Source organism: Saccopteryx bilineata, chromosome 12, assembly GCF_036850765.1.
Source record: "Saccopteryx bilineata isolate mSacBil1 chromosome 12, mSacBil1_pri_phased_curated, whole genome shotgun sequence".
Lineage (NCBI taxonomy): Eukaryota > Metazoa > Chordata > Mammalia > Chiroptera > Emballonuridae > Saccopteryx > Saccopteryx bilineata.
In genome coordinates, this window is record NC_089501.1 from 32,017,664 (window position 1) to 32,044,197 (window position 26,534).

At 44.4% G+C, this 26,534-nt stretch overlaps 1 protein-coding gene across 7 annotated transcripts in view; it reads right to left on the reverse strand.

The window, feature by feature from the left end:
- MAP7 (microtubule associated protein 7) overlaps window positions 1-24,821 on the reverse strand; it is a 177,536-nt gene extending 152,715 nt beyond the window's left edge. The window contains exon 1 of one of the 7 annotated variants that reach the window (XM_066248134.1): window positions 24,367-24,821. In XM_066248134.1, the coding sequence (XP_066104231.1) occupies window positions 24,367-24,433 (67 nt within the window). In that variant the 5' untranslated portion in view covers window positions 24,434-24,821. Of the gene's footprint in view, window positions 1-1,240; window positions 1,537-2,157; window positions 2,280-24,366 lie in introns of those variants that run through there. The other 6 variants (XM_066248139.1, XM_066248136.1, XM_066248137.1 and 3 more) reach the window with 6 other exon arrangements.
- Between the last annotated feature and the right edge of the window lie 1,713 nt (window positions 24,822-26,534).

A 26,534-nucleotide genomic window follows, 5' to 3' on the forward strand; every position in this document is an offset into this window, starting at 1 on the left:
AAACCAACTACAGTACTGAGATTCTCCTTCTTAAAACTTCCCTGTATACTTTCTTTTAAAATGAAGCAAAAATAGACTTTTGGATTTAAAGTAGACAGTTTCAATTATATTTAATAAAAGCAAACTAAGGTTTTGTCAAGAACCAGGAAAAAGCAAGCTAGTGGTCTTCAGTCCCTGGGTTCTATTTAAACACTCATTCTCTCACTGCTTAAATATCTGCCTGCTACTTTGCCATGCTACTACTCTGGACCACACAGAGAAAAATTTGATATCTAAGTGGGAGAACAGTTTGATTGTAAGCTAGAATTTAATAGCATGTAGGGACAATGAGACATAACCTATTAACTTAAGAGAACAGCTTATATATGCAGATTTTGGGGAGGGGGTTATAAGAATCGGTATACTGGGAAACTTAAAATGCAAGCCTCGGAGCGCTTCTTCAAAGCTGCAGGATGTTGCCATCTGCGATGCTAGCAGCCCTGGAAGTTCACAGCCTGGGTGGGTAGGAGAGGAAGCTAAAGATGATGCAGGAACCAGGGATGTGAGAAGACAGGCGGCTGCTGCTCTGTTTCATCCTTAAGAAAAACCAGCACAAGCGGCCGAGCTCTCCTTTCTGTTCCCAGCACATTTCACCTCTCTGTGACTTCAGTAGCAATTAGGATCGGAAGTGACAAAACCGCATGGTCCCCTCCCTGTCTCCTGGCTTTGCCCCCCTCCAGTCTCACTCAGTGTTTGTTTTCTTCCTCTTCACTCTCTTGGCATGTCAGGCCAGAAAAGGAGGTGACATCCTGCCCCTGTGCCCACGGAAAGGCTGCAGTCTTAGGTCACTACCTAACTCAGCTCTTTCAAGGAGAAACTCACCTCATTCAACAGAAATCACCTGATGTCTCTAAGGAAGGTGGGCAGAGGTTCACCGAAACCTTGAGAACTCCTATCTCCTGCTCCTATGAGGGCACAGTCACTGGTGACTGTGTAAAGTGAGCATGTGAACAGTAAAGCTCTCCTAGGCCAAGAAAGTAGCTTCGGTCAGAAAGGCAGCTGATCTGAAACCTACCGAATCTGCAGAACCTCTTCCCCATTTCATGCATGCCCAGCCCTAGTGTGCCAATGCCACCATCAAACTGTGCCAGGGCGTCACGAGCGCGCCACACCGCATGCACCGCGAACACGGGCTGTTCAACGTGCTACAGGCAGCGCGGGAGAGGGCCGGCTCCGACCAAAGGGCAGAGCTAATGCGTACCTTTCGGTCTTCTGGAATTTCCATTCTTTTGCTGTTCATCTTCCTCATTAATGGTGAATAAACCAAGGGGAACTGGCCTTGCATTGGTCTTCTTCAGCCTCTCTTGTCGGAGAGCTGTAGCTGATCCAGGCATACCGCTGCTACTTGTGTTTTAATTATGATTATATTAAAAATATATGCTTATGTAATTGCAGCTCCCAGGAAGCCGCTAGTTTCTAAGCTGCCGGTTCATTTGAGCACTTGTAATAGATCCCCTATGGGTAAACAGTGGGCAGACAGCTGACAGATACCACCAGCCACTTGGCAACTGAGGCCCTGCAGTTCCCCCTCACCTCACTGCAAGCCCCCTCCCACTTACTCCCCACAGGCACATGTGCTGCCTCTGGCTCTCTCTCTTACACACACACATGCATACACACACACACACACTCTGGCTCTCTCTCTTACACACACACGCGTACACACACACACACTCTCTGGCTCTCTCTCTCTTACACACACACACTCTGGTGCTCTCTCTCTCACACACACACACACTCTGGCTCTCTCTCTTACACACACACGCATACACACACACTGGCTCTCTCTTACACACACACACACACACCCCACTTCCAGAAAAGCACTGTTAAAGGCACACCGCTTCCGATGCCTCCGTCCGCTGCCTGACCTGCACAGTCAGATCCCAGCTTCTCCTTCCTGCGGCGGCACTTTTTCCCAGATTTCCTCCTGCCACCGCACAGGAAAATACTCGGCACACAGCACAGAGGGGAAAAGATGACACGCTGCCATTAACAGTTGCCCTGACAACCCTGACACATCCTAATCAAGGATGGCGGAGAGCGGCTCCATGTCCCGGGCTGACCAGCGGAGGAGCAGAGGAGCGGCAGCTTCGGGCGCTGGCCCTGGGAACTCACCAGCAGGGGTTACAGTGAAGCCGGGCAGCCGGTCTGCGGGGCAGCTCCCTCTTCCCTCCGCGGCAGGAGCAGCAGGATGGGAGGGAAGTGTCGTTTTGCTTGCACAAGCAGCAGCGGGCTCCCCAGGAGGGAGAAAGGGGCTCACGGAGGCCTTTTCTTCCTCTGGGGGCCAGAGTTTCTATCGTAACAATGTTTGCAAGTCCGTGGATGAATGAAGGCATGCCGGTACCCCTCCAGCCCTACACTCAGTAGTACATCCCAACTTTCCAGGCATCCTTAGGACCCCACAGTCTATAAGCACAGGTGGACCTGAGCCCCTCCAGTGAGGACAGGAAGGGGGAGGGCTGTGCCTACCCTCAGAGATCACAGTGTAGACTACCCCTTCGACAAGGCACGTTGGATATAAACGAGACTTTACAATCTTCCAAAGGGAGAAGAAACTGCCTCGATTATACTCCACAACCCCCCCACCCCACCCCACCCTACCCCGTGCCGTCCCGGACGCTTTGGGAAAGTCACTAACAGTAGTGCTGAGCCATTCTCAACACTTGACCCAATTTGAGTCCTTTTTTGGACTGTTTTCTCCACAGCACACAATCATGTGATTATTATTTCCTTCTGAAATAAAAGCTTTCTCTCTTTAAAACTCTAGGCTGCCTACAATTTATGCTGCCTTCAGAAAGTATTAAATTTACAATAAATGGCATTAGAAGATGCCAACTGCAAAATTCAGAAAATTTGGGGTGGTTTTTTTTTGCCTTTTAATCAAATTCAAGTCTGCTTTAAAAGGTCCAAAGCAATCCTTGCACCCTAAACCATTCTCTTACTTTTTCTCAATAGTTAAACCTCCTTATCCAGGAGGGGACCTCAGGACTCTGGGGCAAGTAAAATATCCGCTCTAAATCCTTTGCACGGAAGAGGGCACCTTCCTCCTGCTGCCTCGGTTCTCTTGGTAATATCGGGAGAACGTCATTTATCTTATCAAATTAGGAGTGAGGATTAAATGAGTGTAGGGCTAGCAGTAAGAAGTACTTATAAATATTACCTGCTTATATAATATTTTGTAATACATTTGTTGTAATGAGTCCAGTTTTCTTTTGTAATTATTTTCGAGTTATTTCTGGTTCAGCTACCAACTTCTAGGAATACTTCTATTCTTTATCTACTCATACTGCCAAGCCCAGTGCCGCAAATGTACTAGATGGTTAGCAAATCCATGCTTCTTTCCCTCCCAAGACTGGGTGTTTAATTAACTAGCAAGTATTTAGATCTGTGGTTTGGAAAACTGCAGGTAATTTCAGACATGGAGTTTATTTAAAATCATATTAATGGAGGAGAGAGAGAGATATTTGCAATAAAATAAAATGGGTGTGAGAAAGCTTTTGAATCAGTGTCACTTTGCATGTAAGGAAACTGTGGTCATGAAGCGAAATCCCTTGCCCAGATCAACATTTGCTGGCAGCGGGTCTATAATGAAAATTTAGATCTCCCTTTTCCTAATCCAGGGCTTCTCAGTAGGAGAAACATTTGGCCTACATAGCTGAGTACCCTAGATCCCACTCTCCAACTCCTATGAAGATGGAAACTGTGGAGAGAAGAGGATCCATGTCTCAAATATTACAAGCTTGGTAAACAGTGGCTATGCATTGGTTAATATACTTTGATAAAACTGTCTAGTAAACTCATCCTTTTTTTTCTAAACTAAACATGATTTTTTTTTTAGGTTAGAGGAGGGGAGATAGTGAGGTAGACTCCTCCATGACCCAAACCAGGATCCACCCGGCAACCACATTAGTGGCTGATGCTCAGGTACAAAGCTATTTTTAGCACCTGAGGCTGATATGCTCCAATGGAGCTATCCTCAGCACCTGGGGCCATGCTCAAACCAACCAAATCACTGGCTGCAGGAGGGGAAGAAGCAGAGTAGAGAAAGAGGGAGAGGGGAGAAGCAGATGGTTACTTCTCTTGTGTGCCCTGAGTGGGAATTAAACCCAGGATGTCCATATGCTGGGCTGATGCTCTATTCACAGAGCCACTGGCCAGGGCAAAACATGATTTTTAAATTTACTAAGTTTCTTTAATCAGATAATAAGTAAACATAGGCCAATATTATACACACACATATTTGTGAAATGAAAATACTTTCAAACCCCCTTTAGTTTCTTCTACTTCCAGAGAATCAGTTGAGGATTTACACTAGCAAAATACACACACATACACACACACGTATATACGTAGAGTCTAAACTATCTTTGGCAGACAGGCCTGGGTTTAATCTTGACTCAAAAGTCATCACTATGGGCCCTGTCCAGTTGGCTCAGTGGTAGAGTGTCGGCCTGGCGTGCAGGAGTCCCGGGTTTGATTCCCGGCCAGGGCACACAGGAAGGGCACCCATCTGCTTCGCCACCCCTCCCCCTCTCCTTCCTCTCTGTCTCTCTTTTCCCCTCCCTCAGCCGAGGCTCCATTGGAGCAAAGTTGGCCTGGGCACTGAGGATGGCTCTGTGGCCTCTGCCTCAGGCTGGAATGGCTCTGGTTGCAACAGAGCAACGCCCCAGATGGGCAGAGCATCGCCCCCTGGTGGGCATGCCGGGTGGATCCCGGTCGGGCGCATGCGGGGAGTCTGTCTGACTGCCTCCCCGTTTCCAACTTCAGAAAAAAAAAAGTCATCACTAAGACCCCATGAAGTAGTGTGGGGTCAAGTAAAGGAATATAATAATAGCCTATCAACTTTACGTCTGATGCGCTGATAGGTGCGTTAGGTATATGTTATCTTTGTCAGTCACAACAGGAAACTTAGGCTCAAAGATGTTAATGTCACAAAGCTAGTTAAGTCACTGAGTCAAGATTAAACCCAGGCCCATCTTCTCTATGCCTTCATCCTGTAGACTTGTAAATTCTGACTCCCGCACCAACTAGCTGAGTGCCAGTCACAGCTGTGACCAGCCACTGGGAAGCAAACAGTCCAAGATCTAACAATCATAATAAAGGAAGGATTTTCCCACTACCCATGAAGTCCACATTTTTCACCTTATTTAAGATATAGAAATATATTTAAGATTAGTTTCATAAGTGCTCAAACCTAGTCTTTACTGGATATAGGGGTTAACTCTTTTTAATTCCAGGAATACTGCAGCTTGATCCCTGTAGGGGCATGAGGCTACATACAGTCTTCCCTTTTATACTCTATCCAGAGCGAAAGCGAATATGGAAAGCAGTAAGGTCTAACTTAAACATCCCCAGAAGTAAAAGAAATACTACTCTGAATTCTTCTACTATTCTCCCACACTAACAAAAGTTTTCAGTTTGATGTGGTACCGCTGACCGTGCATGCCACCTGCAGATACAGAGCCTTAATTCAGCCTCCATGGCTACTGGTGTATGCAGACTTTCAAGAGTCAATTAGGTTTTGCAATTGTTTTGTTTACACGGTTAAAATAATAAATGATGTATTAATGCAGACTTTGTACAAACTTGAGAAATGAGACACAGCCTAGTGCGGAAGGGCAGATTTTACAACTAGATAGGCTTTATACAGAGGAAAAAATGTTTGCAGTATAATCATAACACGTACTCATGATCATAAATGAAAATGGAACCACTTTTCGCCACTATGAATGAAACAGGCCGACAGGCCCTTGAACTATTGTTGTTCCCACCTCACCTCAGCCCCAGACAGTCCCTCAGTACACCACCCTGGCTGCCTGGGACCTCTGCCCTAGCTCCAACCTGTGAGGCGAGCGAGCGCGGAACAAATCTGTTGATCTGCAAGGGAAGTCAGCTCATAACTGGGGCCTCGCCAGTTATGTTATATAAACGATGAAGCGTGTGTAGGCGCAAGTATACACACATATACCTTCAGGCTTCTGGCCATATTTATGCTTCCTAAGCTCTTACGGTGTGATGGTAAAATTGAAAAATAGTGTAGCCCATGAGTGAACCCAAGAGCCTCCTCTTGCAAAGAGAAATCTGCTGAACCAGAGAGAAGCATACCTAGATTTTTCTATCTAGAAGCCTAGTGAGCTTCACGAAAATACCGAAATGGGAAAGCGCCCAATCTGTACTAACAGAGGGCTGTGGTTAAAAACAGAACTTACCACTGCTGCATTGCGTGGCCAGGCACTGGGAAATAACAGTTCTAGGCTCGTGTAAGTGAATTACTTGACAGTGGGGCCCAGAAATGCCAAAACGCTTTTCCACGTTTGGACATTAGAGGTGGTGATTAAATCTTCAAAACTATGGGACTTCACAATCGTTTAAATATTTAATGCACTTCCCCAAGGTAAGCTGCAATTTACTCCTAGCAGGAGTTTCTGAAATCCACATTTTAATGCAACTTTAAAAAAATAAAACCTGTATATGGTTTGAAAATGACAAAGCCAGTGTAGGTTGACGATGGAATCAAACCAGCCCGGGAGAACAGAAAGGATCCAGCTGGTGGTCGGCCACCCCCACTCTTGAATGGAAAGAGTCTCCTAGAATGCTGCCACTTCCTGATGGTGTCTGTGTCAATAGAGGCCCAATGTCCTGCCATCCTGGCGCGCTCCACAGCGCTTCCAACAGGTTGCTGGACAAAGGAAAGCTGCACAAAGGAAGACTGACCGGTTGAAAGGAAAATGAAAAGGCAGGTTTGCTTTGATCTTCACTTTATCACCTTTTGTTAACAAGCATATAAGAAAAACAGTGCATCCTACCATAGTCATGACAGGCCACCTGTGAAGAAGCACTAGGTCCCTGCCGAGCTGATTTACTGCACAGTGAACACTCTCAGAGCCCTTCACTCTCAGAGCCTGCAGGCTCCATTCTCCCATGCCTGCTCCACCACAAACAAATGTTAAACCCCAAGGGCTCATTGATCTGAATGCAAGGTGTGGACACTAAGCTTTCTTTAAAACCCTGTCTTCTCCCTGGCCGGTTGGCTCAATGGTAGAGCGTCGGCCTGGTGTGCGGGGGACCCGGGTTCGATTCCCGGCCAGGGCACACAGGAGAAGCGCCCATTTGCTTCTCCAACCCCCCCCCCCTTCCTCTCTGTCTCTCTCTTCCCCTCCCGCAGCCAAGGCTCCATTGGAGCAAAGATGGCCCGGGCCCTGGGGATGGCTCCTTGGCCTCTGCCCCAGGCGCTAGAGTGGCTCTGGTCGCGGCAGAGCGACACCCCGGAGGGGCAGAGCATCGCCCCCTGGTGGGCAGAGCGTCGCCCCTGGTGGGCGTGCCGGGTGGATCCCGGTCAGGCGCATGCGGGAGTCTGTCTGACTGTCTCTCCCCGTTTCCAGCTTCAGAAAAAGAAAAAAAAACAAACAAAAAAAACCCTGTCTTCAAGATTAGCTATCACTAGCTAAGTTGCAAATATTATAAAATGCCATATTAAACTTTAACTTAGTAACATATGTTAGACTGCCCGTAGGCCCTCCTGTTTGTTATTCTCACTGATGATACTGTAATGTTATACATTACACGACTTTCTGAACTTGACAGAAGTTGAAATGTACATCATAAGTCCTCTCCTCTAATAGTAACACCCTTCTGAGATTAGAAGTCCAATTTGTACACATCTAAAATGAGGCCAAGAAATCAATCACGGGGTCCAACAGAATAATCAGAAAGATATCCAGGACTGTGTTTCTAAAAGTTATCTAATTTATCATTGGTCTGTGGGCAGTCACGTGTTTATGTTTAGTTTTATTTTTGAGGCACACCATTAGAAAGATTTCAAAAACTAAGAAACGGTGGCTCCTCGTCTTGCTTTGGGAGTCGGAGAAGGAAGTCAAGGATGCAAAATGAGGTATCAGAGGGGAGGCCGCAGCCGAGGCATGTGATGTTCTTCCACTAAACGGAGCCTGGGGAGCCACTCAGGGGTGTTGATGACTAAGTGTGGGATGCAAGCAGGCCCGTCCCGCCGCTGGCAGAGGATGGGTTGGAAGGGAGGAGTGAGACTTGAGGAAGAAAAGCCGGCTACATGACTCTTTTGTCCAGGTGAGGAAAAGGAACCTCAAGTGTGGCCAAGGGGATAGATGGCAAACACAAGAGTACAAGAACCACTCCTGTTTGTTTTTATAACCAGCACCCCCCGGCAGTGTGGAAGGCTTATTTCAGGGGGGCCTTATTTCATGGACACCAAGTTCCTGCAGTAGCCCAGAAGAAAGGCGGAGAAGCGGGCGATGGAGGGGAGAGGTGGTTAATGTTCTTATTACAGGCTTAGATGAGAACCAGGGCCTTACACCTGTAGGTTACACAAAGCCGGGAGATGGCTAGCATCAGGTCCAAAATGATCTCATCACATCGAAACAATGGCTATAGCTAAAAAGGTTAATTTAGTAGTGATACATAAAAACACCTCTTTTTATATTAAAAAAAAGTACAACTGTGCAGGTACAACAGGAGGACCTATCCAGTCTTCAGCAGATACAGAAAGGAGGGTCCTTGCACAGCAAAGCTCCCACACTTCATCAGCATGACGAGGCTGCAAAGCCCTAACAGGGCGGTATCATGGGCGGTATCAGCAGACGCCTGGCATGCTGAATAAGGCGAACAAGCCTTCTGTAGTTTCTGGTCCTCAGATCACATGTTCTGGGCTCAATATTTCAAATGGGCTGATAAATTAGAACACAGTCAGAAGAGAGCAACCTAGGACTTACCAAGGCTCTAGGCCATAACACTGGAGGATCATTTGAAAGAAGAACCATTTTTTCCTCCGGAGAAATTAAGACAAGACTCTGAAGGAGTGAAATAACTGAGTTAAAGGTTGCTGTAGGGCAGGGGTCCCCAAACTTTTTACACAGGGGGCCAGTTCACTGTCCCTCAGACCATTGGAGGGCCGGACTATAAAAAAAAACTATGAACAAATCCCTATGCACACTGCACATATCTTATTTTAAAGTAAAAAAAACAAAACAGGAACAAATACAATATTTAAAATAAAGAACAAGTAAATTTAAATCAACAAACTGACCAATATTTCAATGGGAACTATGCTCCTCTCACTGACCACCAATGAAAGAGGTGCCCCTTCCGGAAGTGCGGCGGGGGCCGGATAAATGGCCTCAGGGGGCCACATGCGGCCCGCGGGCCGTAGTTTGGGGACCCCTGCTGTAGGGGAAGGATTCTACTTTTCATATTGTTCTGGAAGACAGACCTCGGACTGATGATCGGAAGTCATCAGAGGGTAACAAATTCTGCTTCCCGTCACGGAAGACAGCTGTGCACAGACACCGGCCTGGGATGCCGTGGTGCGTTAGTGCATCGTGTACAGGTTGGATTTTTATAGATCTCTAGGGTCTCTTCTGATCCTGCGACTCCATGAACTGATGAAAACTGAAACTCAAGCTAGATATCCAGGGGAACACAAGCAGAGAGGAAAAAGCCCGAGAGAGATTCCGACAGCCCCTCCCCACTGCTGTCAGGGTCCCTCTGCTGGTACTTAGATCTCACATGGCCTCATTTGAAGGCAGCTCCGTTGTACTGTTTTACACATTCGACTGATGCCCCCCAGAGGTTTTAGATTTAAAGCTAAATAACAAACATGGGAAGCCTCACTGGATGTTCTGGTTAGAAGAGGCGGCGCTGTGATTCCTGCACCTGCAGGCTCCCTCACCAGCCTGCAGCTGACTGAACACCAACAACACGACAAACTCTAGGCAGGGGGAGTTAGAGATGAGTAAGATACACAGGTTTTCCCTCCAGGACACCACTCTTTATGGGCCGGTCACTATGGCTAGATGTCTTGAGAGATGACATCTCAAGGCTTGTGTGATAAATGCAATACCAAAGAACTGTAAACCACTTTATGGTCATGTTAGATAGAGCGGTAGCCCGAAGTCTCCAGGCCAGTGTGAAGAATCTGGCAGGTGAAGAACAACCATTCTACAATGCAGTGAGACTTTTCCCCAATTCTATCTTGATACTTTGCTGCTCTTCCTAATTCTTTCTCCTACAACTCCCTGAAATTAAAACTGACATCAATACAGATTTTTTTTTCAAATTAGATTCATTTAAAAATTAATCTCTTAAAGAGTAATTTAAACCTTTCGGCATAATCTGAGGGTAAACCCTTGATTTTCTTTCTGAGGATCAATGTTTCGGCCAGGGTTCTCCAACAGTTTTTTTTTGGTTCTGTTTCTCTGGAGAAAAAAAATATAGCATTATATATGAATGAGATGTATATTAGGGAATAATGGCTGTTTCGACTGTGGAGAATGGCAAGTCCAGAATTTGGGGGGAAGGCCAGCCGGCAGGCTGAAAAGCCAGGCAGGATTTTCCGTGTCACAGGCTGGAGGCAAAATTCCTTCTCTTCTGGGAAACTTCAGTTTTTGCTCTGAAGGCCTTCAACTGACTGGATCAGGCCTGCTACATTCTCAAGGGTAATCTCTCTTTACAGTCTGTAAATGTTCATCTCAACTGCATATCTGGAGTAGTGTTCGACTGAAAAAACCAGCACTGTGGCCTAACCAAGTTGACATAAAATTAACCATCATAGTCAGTGACCCCAGAGAGATTAAGACACTCCCTTCCTACACTGAAATCAAGATGCTACAGAGAAGAGCATGCCATTCAAAAATCTGAGGTCTATGTGTCAATGATCAGATTCTTCACTAAATACTATTTACTGAAACCACTGCCCAATACTGCAATGCTCGATTATAGCGATATTCATAAATTGGGGTCAGGACATTAAATCCCCCATTGTTTTCACTAATGATCTCTTACTGACAATCCAGTATAGGTCAGCTTCAAAGCGTTCCCAAATACATCCTTGTTATCATTGTAAGAACCAAGCAGGCTGGTTGTCTCAACAGTCGAAAGTGCTGCTATGAGGACTTAAAACAAAAAAAGCCCCTTCCCTGTTGTCATGGGCTAACCCCACTCAATTAGAAGAAACTGAAGCAGGTAGATACGTGGGTGGAGGTGGGGATAGAATAAGACGTTTCTCATGAGAAAAAAAGTGTGTCTGAAGGCCTGAGGCATAAAACTTCATATAGTTATTGGTTTATTTGTTAATTAAAGCCAATGCCGACAAAAAAAAATTATATACAATTTTCTGACATAGTTCTGAAATAGACCTAGGGGAAGGAAGTGCCTACTAGAAATGCCACATTGTATAATCATGCTAAGTTTGAGGTTTGGTCATTTTCATTCAGTTAAGGCCCACACTGAAAAGGATTAGCAAATCTACTATAATTGTCAGCAGCCAACCAGAACACCCAAAGCCTTAAAGCTAAAGTATACAGATAAGAGACAAAATAGGTTTAGGATTAAACAGGAAGCTCAGAAGCTTTTGAAATTGGTAACTGCTAAGCCAAAAAGATTCTTAATGTAGCAATAATTGTTTTTTTTTTAAAAAGATATGCAACATTAATTTCCAAGAACTAGACATCCAGTATGTTTTTGATAGATACATCTTTAGTCTGTCCTAACCTCAGGCCATTGCGATTTTAGGGGGCTCTATACAGAAAGAAGTAACATCTCAGAAGGATGAAGAGGTTGGTAAACACACTTGGGGCATCCCAAACCCCGTCTCTAAAACCCTTTCACCTTTCACAACCAAGTTTTGGGCCCCTGCCTTTAAAAACTCATGTGAATTCTAGACAAGCAACTAAGGAAGAATTGTGATCACAAGGAGTCTTTTTGCAAACTTCCTAAATAACACAAATGGACTATTCTGCCATTTGTAGTGAGACAAAATTGCTACCCTTCCACTGTTAAAGGCACTTAAAATCTTGGATGTATTAAAAAAAAAAGGGCTGTTCTAGACACATGCAATATTGAAGCGAAGATACCAAAATCATAATAAAAACCTCCTCACAATTTGTTTTTGGAGATTGTACCACAAGTCTCCTGGGTCCACACGGGCATGCAGGACGAGACTTGTGCAGCGCCCATGCCCCTTGTGAGCCAAGATACAGGCTTTATCTAGCTCACTGGAAAAAGACCTCATTCTAGTTCTCAGTTTACCAACAAAAAGGAGGAGGTTTATATAACCAAAAGATGTGTGTTTTACATAACTTGCAAATTGTCCTATGGACCTGTTTCCCAATAGGGCCACCTATAAATAGAAAACAACAATGTGTTCTGCAAAGCAAGGAGCCATTGTACACACCTCACAGTGGTTTGGAATGCCCGGGTCAGGTGTCTGAATTCCATCCATTTGTGTTTATTCTAGTGTTGAGTATATTCATATAGAATAATATTAGCTTATTTTTAATAATAAATTATTTTTACTGAAGAATGAGAGAGATTTCAATATTGAAGACTGGCTAAAGGTCTGTTTGTAAACCAGTCACCAGATTTAAAATAGCCTTTTGCTCCTCCTCCTGCCATCCTGTGTTCCTCTGTCTTCTCTTCTAAAACCTTGAAGGCTTCCATGGTTTTGAGGGGGCCTTACTGACCCTCCACTGCTTTCACAGTGATACGTGGCTCTAACCACATATACAGGTTAGATTAGTGTCGCATAAGATGGTTGATGATTGGGACTTTTTTTTCCATGTTTTTTTCAGTGAGTAGCAGGCAAATGTCGGACCTGACCAGTCTGTAAATGTAAACAAATGGAATAACACTCTCACAGTTGACTACTTCAGGTACCGATGATTAAATCTGAAATGCCAAACTAGTGCTTCCTCTGAGGTTTCACTGGATTAGGAGGTCACAGGGTTTTCCTATTCAAAGGCATACATACTCTCGCAGGTCTCCTAGATTAAAAATAGTCTCCCCCCCTCCCCATTTCTCAATTTATTTTAATGCTTTCTTTCTACTGGAGAGCCATTTCGTCTACTTCTATTTTCGTTCCTGTTACTGGGACTTACACAGGGTCACTTTACAAAGCATACTGATATACCATTTTATATATACAAGTACATCTTCACAGGGATGGTAGAAACCACTGTAATAACAAAATGTCTGGGTTTATTCCAGTGTTAAGTGTGTTAATATATAATAATACTATCTTGTTTTTAGTGATACATTTTTTATTGAAGAACGATATAATTTTAATATTTTAAGGATAGCTAAAGGCATACTTGTTTAATGAATTACCACAGTGTCTACTGTTACAGAAAGACCTGAGGCATTACTCAGAGCCTCTAGGCCAGGATCTATCTGAGGAAGGAATGTATTTTAAGATTTACTAAGTTATTAAAATTTTTAAAAGATAAAAATTTACATTAAAAATTGAACAAGATATTAGGGAGAAAAGTCTCTCTCTCTCTCTCTCTCTCTCTCTCTCTCTCTCACACACACACACACACACACACACACACACACACACACACACACACACGACAGGCCCAGTGAATGAGCCCCTGCAATTTGAGAACGTCTCCTCTAAAATTTGTGACTGGCAAATGAGGTGGCTTAGTGACATTTCCTACTTCACTTATGCACTTTGTTTGAAGAAAACCAACTGCTTGCTTCCCTTGAAAGCCATGCAAACGCAAGTTGTAAATGCTTCTTCTGTTTTCCTCCCAGAGAAACATACTCAATAAAGTGATAGTGATTGGCTTCAAGTCAAAATAGGTCTGGGACATCCATCTTTGTGGTTTAAAGGGAATAAAATTATACCGATGACTTAAAGTGTAATAATTCTATAGCAGTAATATTTTAGGAAAGAACTTAAAACTTGGAATTATGATATAGTAATAAAAAAAAAGCATTCCTGAGTACCAAAGAAATCAAAGAAAAACAAGTCAAGATGTGCTGGCACGGTGTCCAACTCAATCCCAACACAATCTAAGCATCTCACAGGCCAGCGGGTAACAACCTTCTACTGGAACATTTTGTACATTTTGACAGGTGAAAGGCACCATCTCATGTGTTTGGAGGAGGCATCCTACACCTGGGCCAAGCCCATGGCAACGTGATCACACCACTGCAATTAGGTCTGAATCAGCCTTATGTTTGGATTCTCTCATTGTGGAGACTTTACAATTATAAACAAACACTGGCTGAAGAGGTTTTAGCATGCCAGGGTTGGTCCATATTTTGACAGTGATGCAGTACCAATCCTTTATAACCATGGCCACGGTGATTACAACACTACGTGCTTAAGCTGGGTTAGGTGCTGCTCTAAGTACTTTATGTGTATTAACTCAATCCTCACACCAACTCTGCGAAGGTATTAATGACTACCTCTGTTTTAAAAAGGACGAAACCGAGGAAGAGAGTGGTCAAATGACTTGCCCCAAATTCCTCAGGGAGCGAGTCAGCGGAGCCCTGGCAGCCAGAGTCCTAAGACAAAGCAGTAGTTTAGCATTATCCCTAAATAACTGGGTAATAATTTGAGCTCACAGCCATGTGGCTTCACACATGCTTCGTTTCAGTAAAACTGAGGTAAAAGAAATCAAAGATATTCTTTCTCTTCCTCAGGGACCAGTTTCATTCATTCAATGTCCCCTACTGCCCTTTCCATTTTGGTCCTGGATTCTGCAGCTGTGCAGGTAGATATTGGCTGCAAGGAGAAAGGAAACAGGAAACCAGGCTGCCAAAGGTAAGCCTTCACCGAAAAAGCTTCACATCAAACTGATGGCAACACGAACTTTGCGGACACACACTGATGCAGCTCGGAGGTGCCTCTGGACGTTCTGACATGCAGAGCCAGAGATATTAATCTGAAGGAATGTTCACAGCCAAAAATGTGAATAATACTGCCACGACGAGCAAAAATGCAAAAAGTGAATAGAGCAGAAGTTACCGGGCTGAGCCATAGGTAGAGGCATTCTGAGGAGGAGAGAAAGAGAGGCGAAGGAGAGATTAGCCCAAAGGGTGTTAGAGTCAGACCAGGCAGCAAGACAGAAGGGGAAACACCAAGGAGAAGGTCATTCATACTTATGCCAAGTGTTTACAGAAAGACAGAGGAGACGAGGGCTGGTCACGGAGCCAGGGAGCTGGTGATTAGAGCTCACGGGTCACCATGAAAATCTCTGGGACAAGTACATAATTTTCTACAAAAAACTTAAATTATCTACCCGAACTTGAACTTTCCTTGTTCTGAGGGGGAGGTGGAACAGGAAGGCAATGTGGCAGCTAAAACCAAGGGAAAGCTGGTTACCCAACGTGTCGCCTTAACTGCACATATTCCTACATAAAAGTGCATAAATATGTACCTGAATAATGTGCATATATATTTGGCTATTCAAGTGTACTCGTGCTCATATTCACAACTATATTTCCTTCAAAAATTATTGGGAGTAAAATAAGATATAAATTCCATAAACTCCCTAGATCAAGGGCAGTCGCTGTTAAGATTTTCCAAGCAATTTCCATAAGCAAGGGACACCTGACACCTCATATTAAACCTACTAAGAAGGCCAACTGGAAGAAGGTCAACCAAACAGGAAATGGATCTAAACCAGTAGTTATCGACTTGGATAGCACAATGGAGCCTCCTGGGGAGTTGGAAAAAATACTGCCACCTGGCTCCCACCCCCAGAGATTCTTAGCTAATCACCGAGGGAGCAGCCTGGGCATCCAAATATTTAAAAGGTCCCCAGGTGACCTTTAACTCACTGCCAAGATTGAGAACCAATGGATCTGAACCAATGCCCTCTATCCCAGGAGCTCAATAATCATTTCAACAACCTCACCTTACGCCACCCGAAGAGTGAGTTGTCTTTAAATTAACCCACCAGGGCCATGGTTAATTTAGAGCATCGACCATGAATAGCAACCAATCCCCCTGGAATGCAGGAAGCAGGCAGCAGGTCCTGTTTGGTGTGTGTGCCACACTAAAGAGTCAGGTCAGGCGCTTCTGAGAGCCGGAAGCCTGTATGACAATCCTGAGAAGCAGCCAAGAGTATTTGCTACAGCCAATTACTATGCATGTTCCCACCACCCGAACAGGCCTGGTGTTGGGGAGTGTGGGCATTGAAGAAGGGGCCTTTCCTACAATTTCACCTTGGAATTTAAATGTTTCTCAGAATATTGTATAAAGTTTTCTACTTCGAACACAGTGTCAGGGATACAAATTTTATATGAGGAAGATTATGCCACAGTAAACGATGGTTCTCTTTACTAGAAATCCATCTCCCAAAAGGAGGCTTTCCTAGCATGGATATAAATTAGAAAAGAAATTTTAACATACCCCAAATCTCAATACTCTGAAGTTAAATATGCACATATTTTGTCATAACAGCTGCCAAGCTCAGTTCAAATGTACCATGTGTATTTTCTCTGCTTCCTGTCTGCTCAGTTTTGCAACAGTATATTTATCTAGGTTATCTGGTCAAACATGTCAATTATTGGCATTTTCTCACAATTCTTTTACAACTATTTCTGTAGGAACTTCAAAGATGAGAAACTGTTGGATGTAATAAGTTCTTGCTGTGAAAACCGTATTACTCTTCAAATCAAAATTCAAAGTGGCACCTAATAAAAGAAAATTTTATAGATTTTCTTAACTGGCTATTTCTCATAAAAATACTAAGGAGAATAGTATTTAATGAACAGAGAAAAACTATCCAATAGCGTTTAAATTGTGAACATGTATAGCTTGGAGCACTGCTAAGAACTGAGATACTGAAGAGGCAGAAGGCACCAACCTGCTGAAGAGGTAGACAAACTTTAAAACTGGATTGTCTACTGACTTGTGGTGGCACAGTGGATAAAGCGTCGACCTGGAAATGCTGAGGTCGCCGGTTCGAAACCCTGGGCTTGCCTGGTCAAGGCACATATGGGAGTTGTTCCAGCTCCTCCCCCCTTCTCTCTCTCTCTCTCTCTCTCTCTCTCTCTCTCTCTCCCTCTCCTCTCTAAAATGAATAAATAAAAAAAACTAGATTTTCTAGAGAATAATAAGCCTAAATCCCATACACATTTCTTATACAGAACCTCAGACCATGCTCAGTGGTTGAATGTCCAATGGCAGATTAATCAAGATTTGTACAAAGCACTTATAAGTACACTTCAGAAATTGAGAACTGATGCTAAGTATTCAGTTTGACAATATAAATTCTGTCAACAAGGAGTTAATAACCAGGACCAAAAAACAAGCTATCTGACCATTATTTCCACCTTTCTAATCGAAAAAACAATGTTATTTTCAAATTCTGGAAAGCTCTAGCTCAAGGGACTAGAAGACAGACATTAAGGGGGAGAGGAGAACTTGGATCCTCACTGTACAGTGGCACTTCTGTTCGGAACTAACTCAGAATGCAGACTCCATAGGAAATAAAAAGTACTGTGGGAAAGAAGAATAAAGACGCTGATGATCTTAGAGCCAAATAAAACCTCCACATTACACCTGGGCTCTGGAGGCAACACTACCGTCACGAGTTTTCCTAAGTCAAAGGAGCATCATTTAGCATCCAGAAGGCCACTGTTTTACTTGGAAGTGTCTATACTGCTTTACTCAATGAACTTGGTGGAATGGCAAACAATTAAAAACAAAAAAAACTAACAACATTAAGTGTTGGCAAGAATGCGGAGCAACTAGAACTCACATACAATTGCTTGCAGGAATGCAGAATAGTACAACCACTCTGGAAAACAGTTTGGTACTTTCTTCAAAACATTCCCTTACATGAGTCAGAGACTCTACTCCTAGGTGTTTCCTTAGGTAAGTGACAAAAACAGGCATATAAATATTTACAGAAGCATTATTCATAATCACCAAATCCTGGAAATAACTGAATGTTCCTCAATGGGTAGATGAATTAACAAGCTGTGGTACACAGCACAATGGCATACTACTCATCAGTAAACACTTATTGATACAATACATTTGCATCTCAAATGCATTATGCTAAGTAAAAAAATACAGACCCAAAGGTTACACAGAGTTTGATTCTACTTTTACGACATTCTGGAAAAGGGAAAACCAGAAGGGTGGTGAACAGATCAGTGGTTGTCCAGGGTAGGAGGAGAGCATGAAAGAATTCTTTGGGGTGAGACTCTTCTGAACCATGACTATAGTGATGGTTACATGGCTATACATTCGACAAAACCCAGTGAATTAACTGTATACCCGAAACACACCAGTAAACTTCTTTTTTGTATTTTTTTTTTTGTATTTTTCTAAAGCTGGAAACGGGGAGAGACAGTCAGACAGACTCCCGCATGCGCCCGACCGGGATCCACACGGCACGCCCACCAGGGGCGACGCTCTGCCCACCAGGGGGCGATGCTCTGCCCCTCCGGCGGGTCACTCTGTCGCGACCAGAGCCACTCTAGCGCCTGGGGCAGAGGCCAAGGAGCCATCCCCAGCGCCCAGGCCATCTTTGCTCCAATGGAGTCTTGGCTGCGGGAGGGGAAGAGAGAGACAGAGAGGAAGGAGGCGGAGGGTGGAGAAGCAAATGGGCGCTTCTCCTATGTGCCCTGGCCGGGAATCGAACCCGGGTCCTCCGCACACCAGGCTGACGTTCTACCGCTGAGCCAACCAGCCAGGGCCCACCAGTAAACTTCTTGCACACAAATTAATGCATAAATTCTGAAAAGAGAGAAAAATCCTTCTGCCTATTCAAGGATTTGAAACTTTTTTCTTTCACCAAACTTTATGAAGCGTCTTTTAAGTTGGCTATCTCTCCTTTCTACCTGCTCATCTATTAATCCCTTATAATCTGGTACATGCCCCAGTCTTGAACCAACAACGGAAACCCTCCTTCTGGAGGTGGTCAGTGACTACCTGCTAACTACACCAATGGCTTTCCCTCCCGCTCTCTGAATCCTTGACCTCTTTGTCCTTCTCCCTTGGCAGGTATGGCATTGCTCAATTACTCCCTTCCTAGCTTTCCAGCTGCTCTGCCCATCTGCCTGGCTGGCTCTTCCACCTCCTATACTCTAGATGTCTCACCCCTTTGCAGTTTTATTTGTAAGCTCTCCTCATTCTCATGGCTTCAATCACTATGGGCTTGTGGAATGAATACCAGAGCCCTGATCTTCATTTTTCTCCTTCATGCCCATTAGACATTCCTGCCTACATGTCTTTCTTGTGCTTCAAATGTCCATGTTTAAAGCAGAGGTCTTTCTATTTCTTCCACCAAAATCAGGTCCTCCTCAAGAATATTTTCATGCTACCCTTAACCCAACATGCAAGACTCAAACGTGGTGTATAATTTTATACATCACCATTTTTCCTGCATCCTGTAACACATGCCTCTGTAGCATCTTGAATTCATAGCTCTTGTTCCATCTGCACTGCTGTGCCCTAGTGCATACTCAATGCCTTCCTAGATTTCTGCAGGAACCCAAAGTCGATCGTATATGTCACTGAACTATTCCTTCTTACAGTCCATCCTCTAGTCTATGCTGTCACTTTAAAATGAGAGCCACATGGGTAGAATATCTATAACATCCTTCATCTCTAGAGATTTGGCTGATCTGTTTGGATACAAAGATGTTCCTCATGCACTCTTACCACCCTATTACTACCCTTCCCAAAGCGGCAGAAATCAATTGAAAAGACTGACTCTCCTACATGGAGGGACTATATATTCATTAAAAGCACAGCTGAGCTCTTCTGAGAGACCTTGCATACAGCCAAGCTTTCAAGATTCATGGGCACAGAATTATCTAATCAATCAAGCTTTAAAAAGACACTATCCTCAAGAATCAGCAGTACTCCACCACCCACAGAATCATGTACAAACCTCTCAGTTTGACCTTCAGCCACTCCACAATGTGGCCTCAATGTACCGCCTTTGCTAATTGGTCATCTAAGACTCTTTCATGTTCAGCCTCAAATGAGTTAATATGACCAAAATGTTGCTCTTTTCCACATTGGCACCTTTATTTCTCCCTCTTGCCTCCATTTAACTTTACATACCATTTACTCATTTTTAAAGGTTAATTACTATACCCAGTATGTCCTCCCTGATGAATGACTGCAGCTAGAAGTAAATCTTTGCTGATCTCGTCCTAACCTATAATTATTTGTTTGTGGGTTTGTTTTTCTTCCTAAATCCAAGGATCATGTTTTCATCAACCTTCTAGCCACCACAGTGCTAAATGTATAGAAGGTACATACTTCTTGGCTGGATTATTGTTTCAATATTTCCAATTTTTATATCAATATAATGAGACTTGAGTTTTAAAAAATAACCCCTTTCAAATGATGACAAAGATGTTAGAATTTATTTTTGGAAAACATGCCAATGTAAACTAGTATTGCACAAACATGCCTAATGATGTCAAATAAATGCATGCTCCTGGGTATAACTGCCTAGTCTAATAATAACACTTCCCTCCCACGTAGCAAGACAGAAAGGTAAGAGCTAGCCACAACGCAATGGGAAAAAGTTATCTAGAGACTCCAATGCAGCATTGCTAGCTTTAGAAACCTGAATTTCAAAATGGATGAGTTTACCACCAGACTGTAGCCTGAGCCTCTTACAATTTTTATTTGCAGACATTTGTAGACCCTGAGAGTTAAACGAGACCTTAAAGATCACATTTTTAATTTGGAAAAATGCGGTGCAAGGTCATGCCCAAGATCATAGAGAAAGCACACGTTCTTTTCTCCAGCATAGCTTGCTAAAGAGAGAAAAAGCCCAGTTCCAGGCACTAAGTCATTTCCCCCAAAGGAATATCATCAATAAAATGTACCATTCCCTGTGCCTGAATATGTAGTTTCATGAATTAGTCAAAAGCAGCTTTAAATTTGGTCTTCACTCAGTAGGCTTTATAAAAATAAGTTAGCAAATTGGGAAATTAGCTCTGCATACTCACCATAGTTATTGAGCATGAGCATAAAATTAAATATACAAAGCTTGGGCACAGGCAGTTTTGTGAAAACCAACGGGACTACGTACTCTAAATAATAAGCTGAAAAGCATTTAACGTCCTCTAGTGGCGAAATTGAAACTTGTTTTCAAGGTTTTTTTTTTTCAGTTCTTGCTTACCTTTGGCTACTGAAAAATATATTTGAAAGAACGATTCATCCTTGAGAAAAAAATTTCACCAGAAGGTGTGTTATTTCACTACCTTTGAGTAGCAGATAAATATATGCAGACAGAAATATGGTTTTTAAAATGTTGGATTTATATAGTACATTTCATATACTTAAAAATGAACTAACAAGCAAAATAGAGACCGGCTCCTAGATAAGCCGCAGGCTGACAGCTTTGCTGGGTGTGGAGGTGGAGGGATGGAGCAAAAAGGAAAAAAAAAAGGAGAAAAAACTTCATGGATGCAAACAACTGTGCTGATTGCGGAGGGAGGAGGTCGAGTTTGAGGCGAGTATGGGGGGATAAATGGTGATGGACGGAGACTTCACTTGGGGTGGTGAACACACAATGCACTGTACAGATGATATGTTGCAGAGTTGTGCATCTGAAACTTAAATAATTTTCTTATCCAGTGTCACTCTAATTAGTTCAATAAATAAATAAATAAAACCCCACAGAATTCAGTAGCAAACACAGAATCCCAATTTTTATAAAATGTCTCATTTTATAGGCACTATACTATACCACTGATTTTTAGTCCATCTTTGATACACATACATACATATGTATCTAATTATGAACACATTACAGGTGCTATTTTAATAATTATCTGAGATTCTAATCTAAATTGTTCTAAAATTAAACCACAGTCTTTGTTATAGAGACACAAAAACTAAGACATCTAAGAATGGATTCTATCTTAGCCTGACCAGGCGGTGGCACAGTGGATAGAGTGTTGGACTGGGATGTGGAGGACCCAGGTTTGAGACCCCGAGGTCGCCAGCTTGAGCATGGGCTCATATGGTTTGAGCAAAGCTCACCAGCTTGGACCCAAGGTCGCTGGCTCGAGCAAGGGGTCACTCGGTCTGCTGCAGTTCCCCCCCCCATCAAGGCACATATGAGAAATCAATCAATGAACACTAAGGAGCCACAACGAAGAATTGTTGTTTCTCATCGCTCTCCCTTCCCTCTGACTCTCTCTGTCTCTGCCACAAAAAAATTTAAAAAAAAAAAAAAAAAAAAAAAGAATACACTCTACCTTATAATAACCAGATCTAAAAAGGAAATAAAGCAGATCCCTCAACAAATGTTGCCATTTCAGGAGGAAATTTTCTCCTCTTGAGGTAATAAAATTCAGAATCCCCCCCCCACCTCCATACAAAGCTGTGATTGTTTAAAAAAAATAAAAGACTTGCAGCATTTGGATTTGTATAATGTGAAGTCCTATGTTTAGGTATTGGTCACAGATTTTAAATGTATGGAAAACATAAGTTGTTAAGATTCCGGCAATCTGCACTTGTTTGCTCAAAATATTGCTGCCCAGATTTTTATATTTAAAATATATTTTCACCTTTGTTCTTTCTTTGGCACCTGCTCACACAGGTGCTAGTTTTAGTTAAATTATAAAGTACAGTTACTCAAAAGACCGTATCTAAAATTTGTCCCTTGGAATTTGAAGTGGCTAGGCAAGCAAAGATGTGAAACAACTGTTCCACATCCATCAGTGAAGGAGATGGTCGTCAGTTAAATTCCCCGCTTCCTAAAAGAAAATAGTTCACTGACAGCCACGTGGTTGATTTATATATTGTTAGAAGCCTTGGTTTATTAGTTAACCTACCCAGGCACTGAGTAGGTTAGTTTGTTCAATTATAACTGAACAAGTTGTTCATGGACAGATTCTAAAAAATGTTTGTTTTTTTTCCAAGCACAAATTGGTGTGTATTAACTAACTCGAACAACTTTGTTTTAGAAGCAGTTACTCTGTGGGAATTAGGCACAACCAAACCACTCATATTCACAATGAAGATGCTGCCTTTCTGTTGCCCTCTCTCGGGCAAGCCTAACCCTGGGCACCCAACTCATCAAGTTCTCTAAAGCAGTTACAAAGGCATTTCCACTTAGCCAGCCCATCCCCAAATCAAATCAAAATAATGATCTACCCATTTCTCAAACACATGGAGACAAAAATAAATCACTCTGCAGGAAGCAGCATGACTTCAAAGTAAACAAGTCCAAGACACCTTGTCAGAATTAACCTGGGGTATTTTGGGTAGAAGGATTAAGTCATTAGACTTTAGGTGCCCCAATTCTTCCTAGCAGAGCAGACACATAATTTGCAAATACCTTTATAGCTTTTCTGGACCTTTCATATAAAAATAAACATTCCATCTAAACCAATTATCTCTTGGCGGGGGGAGAGGGATGAGTCTTACATTTAGGAAACAATTGTTTCCGATTATGTGTGTAAGTAAGCAGAAAACACATTGCACTTGGAGAGCCTGCAATTTGAATTTCTTTTAAAAATAAAAAACTGCCGCACTGCCCCCATCCCAAATGTAGAAAGGTACCAGAGCCTACCGACCAAGAACAGAATAAAAGAAAAGGGAACTAGGAGAGAGGGACGGATCTGCAAGACAGTCTCTCAAGAAAAACGTACCACGAGCGGAAAAATCATCACATATAAAATGTGGGGTGCGGGGAGGCTGTTGCTTGTCTTGGAGACGCAAGCGCGGTCCCTGAGTGTGGCTATGGAGGCTGTGGGGGTCGGGGGGGTGTCCTCAACACGGAACCCCGAGGAGCTGAACCGCCGTTCCCACCTTGGGTTGGTGCACGGACTTAAGACATAAAATCAGAGGACCCTTTCAAGTTAACGAGTCTCTGAGCACTTCTAGCCCCCACTCGCAGGTCCCCACGTCCTGCAGTCAGCCCGTCTCCCGAGCCCCGGCCTCAGTCTTCCTGGGGAGCGAGCGGTGGTAACTCAGGACGCCGCTCACCGCGCACCCGTCTGCGCCACCAGCGTCCTCAACACTGAGCCCGGTCCGGTGAGCTGAGCGCGACCCCGGCACTCGGCGAGGGCGGGAGGGGGTGCCCAGAAACGGACGGGGGTGCCCAGAAACGGACGGGGTGCCCAGAAACGGACGGGGTGCCCAGAAACGGACGATCCTGCCCGTCGCCCCTGGCCCAGCACTTTCCGGCTGGTCGTTCGGTTTGGGGGATACGATTTCCCCACTCGGCGCGGCAGGTGGGAGGGCAGCGGCCAGCGTCTCTCCATTTCCTCCTCCCGCCCGCGCTCCCTGGCGTGTTTCCACCTGTTGTGGGAAAGTCGAGGTGGGCCGCGAAGGGGCGACCGAAAGCGGGGCCGGACGCACTCGGGCACTGCCGGGCCGGGCGGCGGCGGAGGGCGGAGGGACTGCGCACTCGGAGCCTCGGAGCCCGGAGCCCGGAGCCCCAAGCCCGGAGCTCGGGGCCGGCCACCCGGGCCGCGGCCGCGGGAGACGGGGGATCCCCGGCAATCCGTATGAGCCCACCACCTCGGTTTGCTGCCCCCCGCCCGTCCCCGCCGCGCAGTCACCTGTTTCGCTCAGCACAGCGCCATCGCTGCCCCTCTGACTGTCGCCGCCAGCTCCTAGCTCCGCCATGGTGCTCCGATGACGCGTCCGGAGAGCCGCTCCGCCCTCTTCCTCGGCTTTGCTCCCGCCGGCCCCCGCCTCTGGGGCCCGCGGCCCAGACAGGTGAGCGCCGACTAGGGAGGGAGGAGGGCGCGAGCGCAGGCGAGCGGAGCGGCCTGGGCCCGGGCGCGCCCCCTAGCGGGCAGGTGCGGCGTGGCAGCCGCTCCGACTGACGCCGCGGGGTCTCTGCAGCAGGAACTTCGGGAGAAGCCCGGCACCTGGGCTCCGATCTTCTGGCCACCGCAGCTGACCGCTGTCCACTCCTCAAGGTCTGGAGTGGGGTCCGTGACGCTTGGTGGCTCTAGGGCCTGGGACTGGGGATGGCAGAAGATCAGCCCAGGTGAGAGGAAGGCATCCGGACGCTCTGTTCAGCTATGGACTCTGAAGCAGCCAGGTCAGTTTTGAAGTTCATGATGACAGAGCTAAAAAAATATGATGCCACGTGGAAAGCTGAAGTACGCAAGGCAGGATTCCAAGCTGGTATCCGGTCTCGATCTGCTTTTTTAGGACACCATGGCTAGTGACCAATCTTTTCACCAGGTTCATGTATCTGATAAGCCACAGGGCGCACAAGTTAATGAAACTTGTGCTGAATAATGTGGCTTTTCTTATTTTTGGTTTTCTACCTGTGACTTCCGGCTTGCTCAGGAAGACTAGGAAAAAGGCAATAGGCAATAATTTTTCCTTCTTTCTTTTTCTTTTCTTTCTCTCTTCTCTTTTCTTCCTTCCTTCCTATCTTCCTTCTTTCCTTCCTTCCTTCCTTCCTTCCTTCCTTCCTTCCTTCCTTCCTTCCTCTTTCTTTCTCTTTCTCTCTTAAAGAATCATTATTAGCTGAGGAGATACCAATTTCTGCTCCAACAGACAAGTAAAGGATAAGTAACAAAATGCTGAGGGAAAAAATATAGCCTGCATAAATGGAAACATAAGAAATTAATTGAGCAGTGACCAATTCCAGTTCTGTCTAGTTACACGGAAAAGCACTCCCACAGCCTGGGTTGTCTGAACATAACTAAGCAGGCTCCCAGCAGTTTCAAGCCCTCTCAAGGACTTCAGCAGAATATACTGGACGCTCAAGAGTGTCTGAGAAGTGTTAGATTTCCTGCTAGGGTGACAATTCCCATCACCCTTTCAGGAAAAACCTGCCACTCTGAGCCCTGGAATGGACTGTTTTTATTTGGTTTACTGGTTCACTGGCAGGTTTTGACAGAGAGACATTTTGCTGTGGTGTACTTAGGGATTTTTACTGATCACATTCAAATCACTCTTACTAGACTTCTAATCAATAAAAATAAAGCACCAGATTGGGGGTGGGGTTAGTTTTAAACCTCAGCTTGGACCCAAGCAAAGATATTTTTTACTATATTAAGTCACCAGTGTTTAAGACCCTTTACTGTGAACATCAGAAAGACGCCACTGAATTTAGCAAGGTGAATTCTGGAAGAACCTTAGAAAAAGGAAGCAATTTCTTTTCAATCTTTTGACTTACTACCTACTTAAGTAAACCAATGAGTAATATCTTTGACACCGACCCCCCAATTAAGACTTACTGGTTTTATTTTCCTTTGCACGTTTTCATTTTTGGTGTGTGCCTATCCATTTTTCCATCATTTTTCTAACTTATGTTTTAGTTCGTCACCAGTTACACAAAAGTAAGGGCCGTAGAAACACACGGAACTCCTGCTCTTGGGCCTTGTATGAGCTGCACATTCCAAATTTAATGTGGTATCCGTAACAGCGTGGACTGTTATGTGAAAATGCAGGAGTGGATGGCATCTGTTAAATGTCATACTCCATCGCATTTCCTGTGCATTGTACTTTACTTAGAGCACGGAAGCCATCTGTCTTGAGCTCTCACATCCATCTCAAAATCTCTCCAATTCATCATCACAGTTCCCCTTTCCAGGGAGAGGAGCTGGACCTCCTAAAGCCATCTGCTCCCCTCCTGCCTCCTCTGAAACCTCATCCTTTTTTCTGCCTACTCCTCCAATGCCTCTCCATCCAGGGACTCGACCCCAATGAACATCTTCAGGACTCCTAGGTTCTGAATTTCTTCCCTCAATTTCCCATCCTC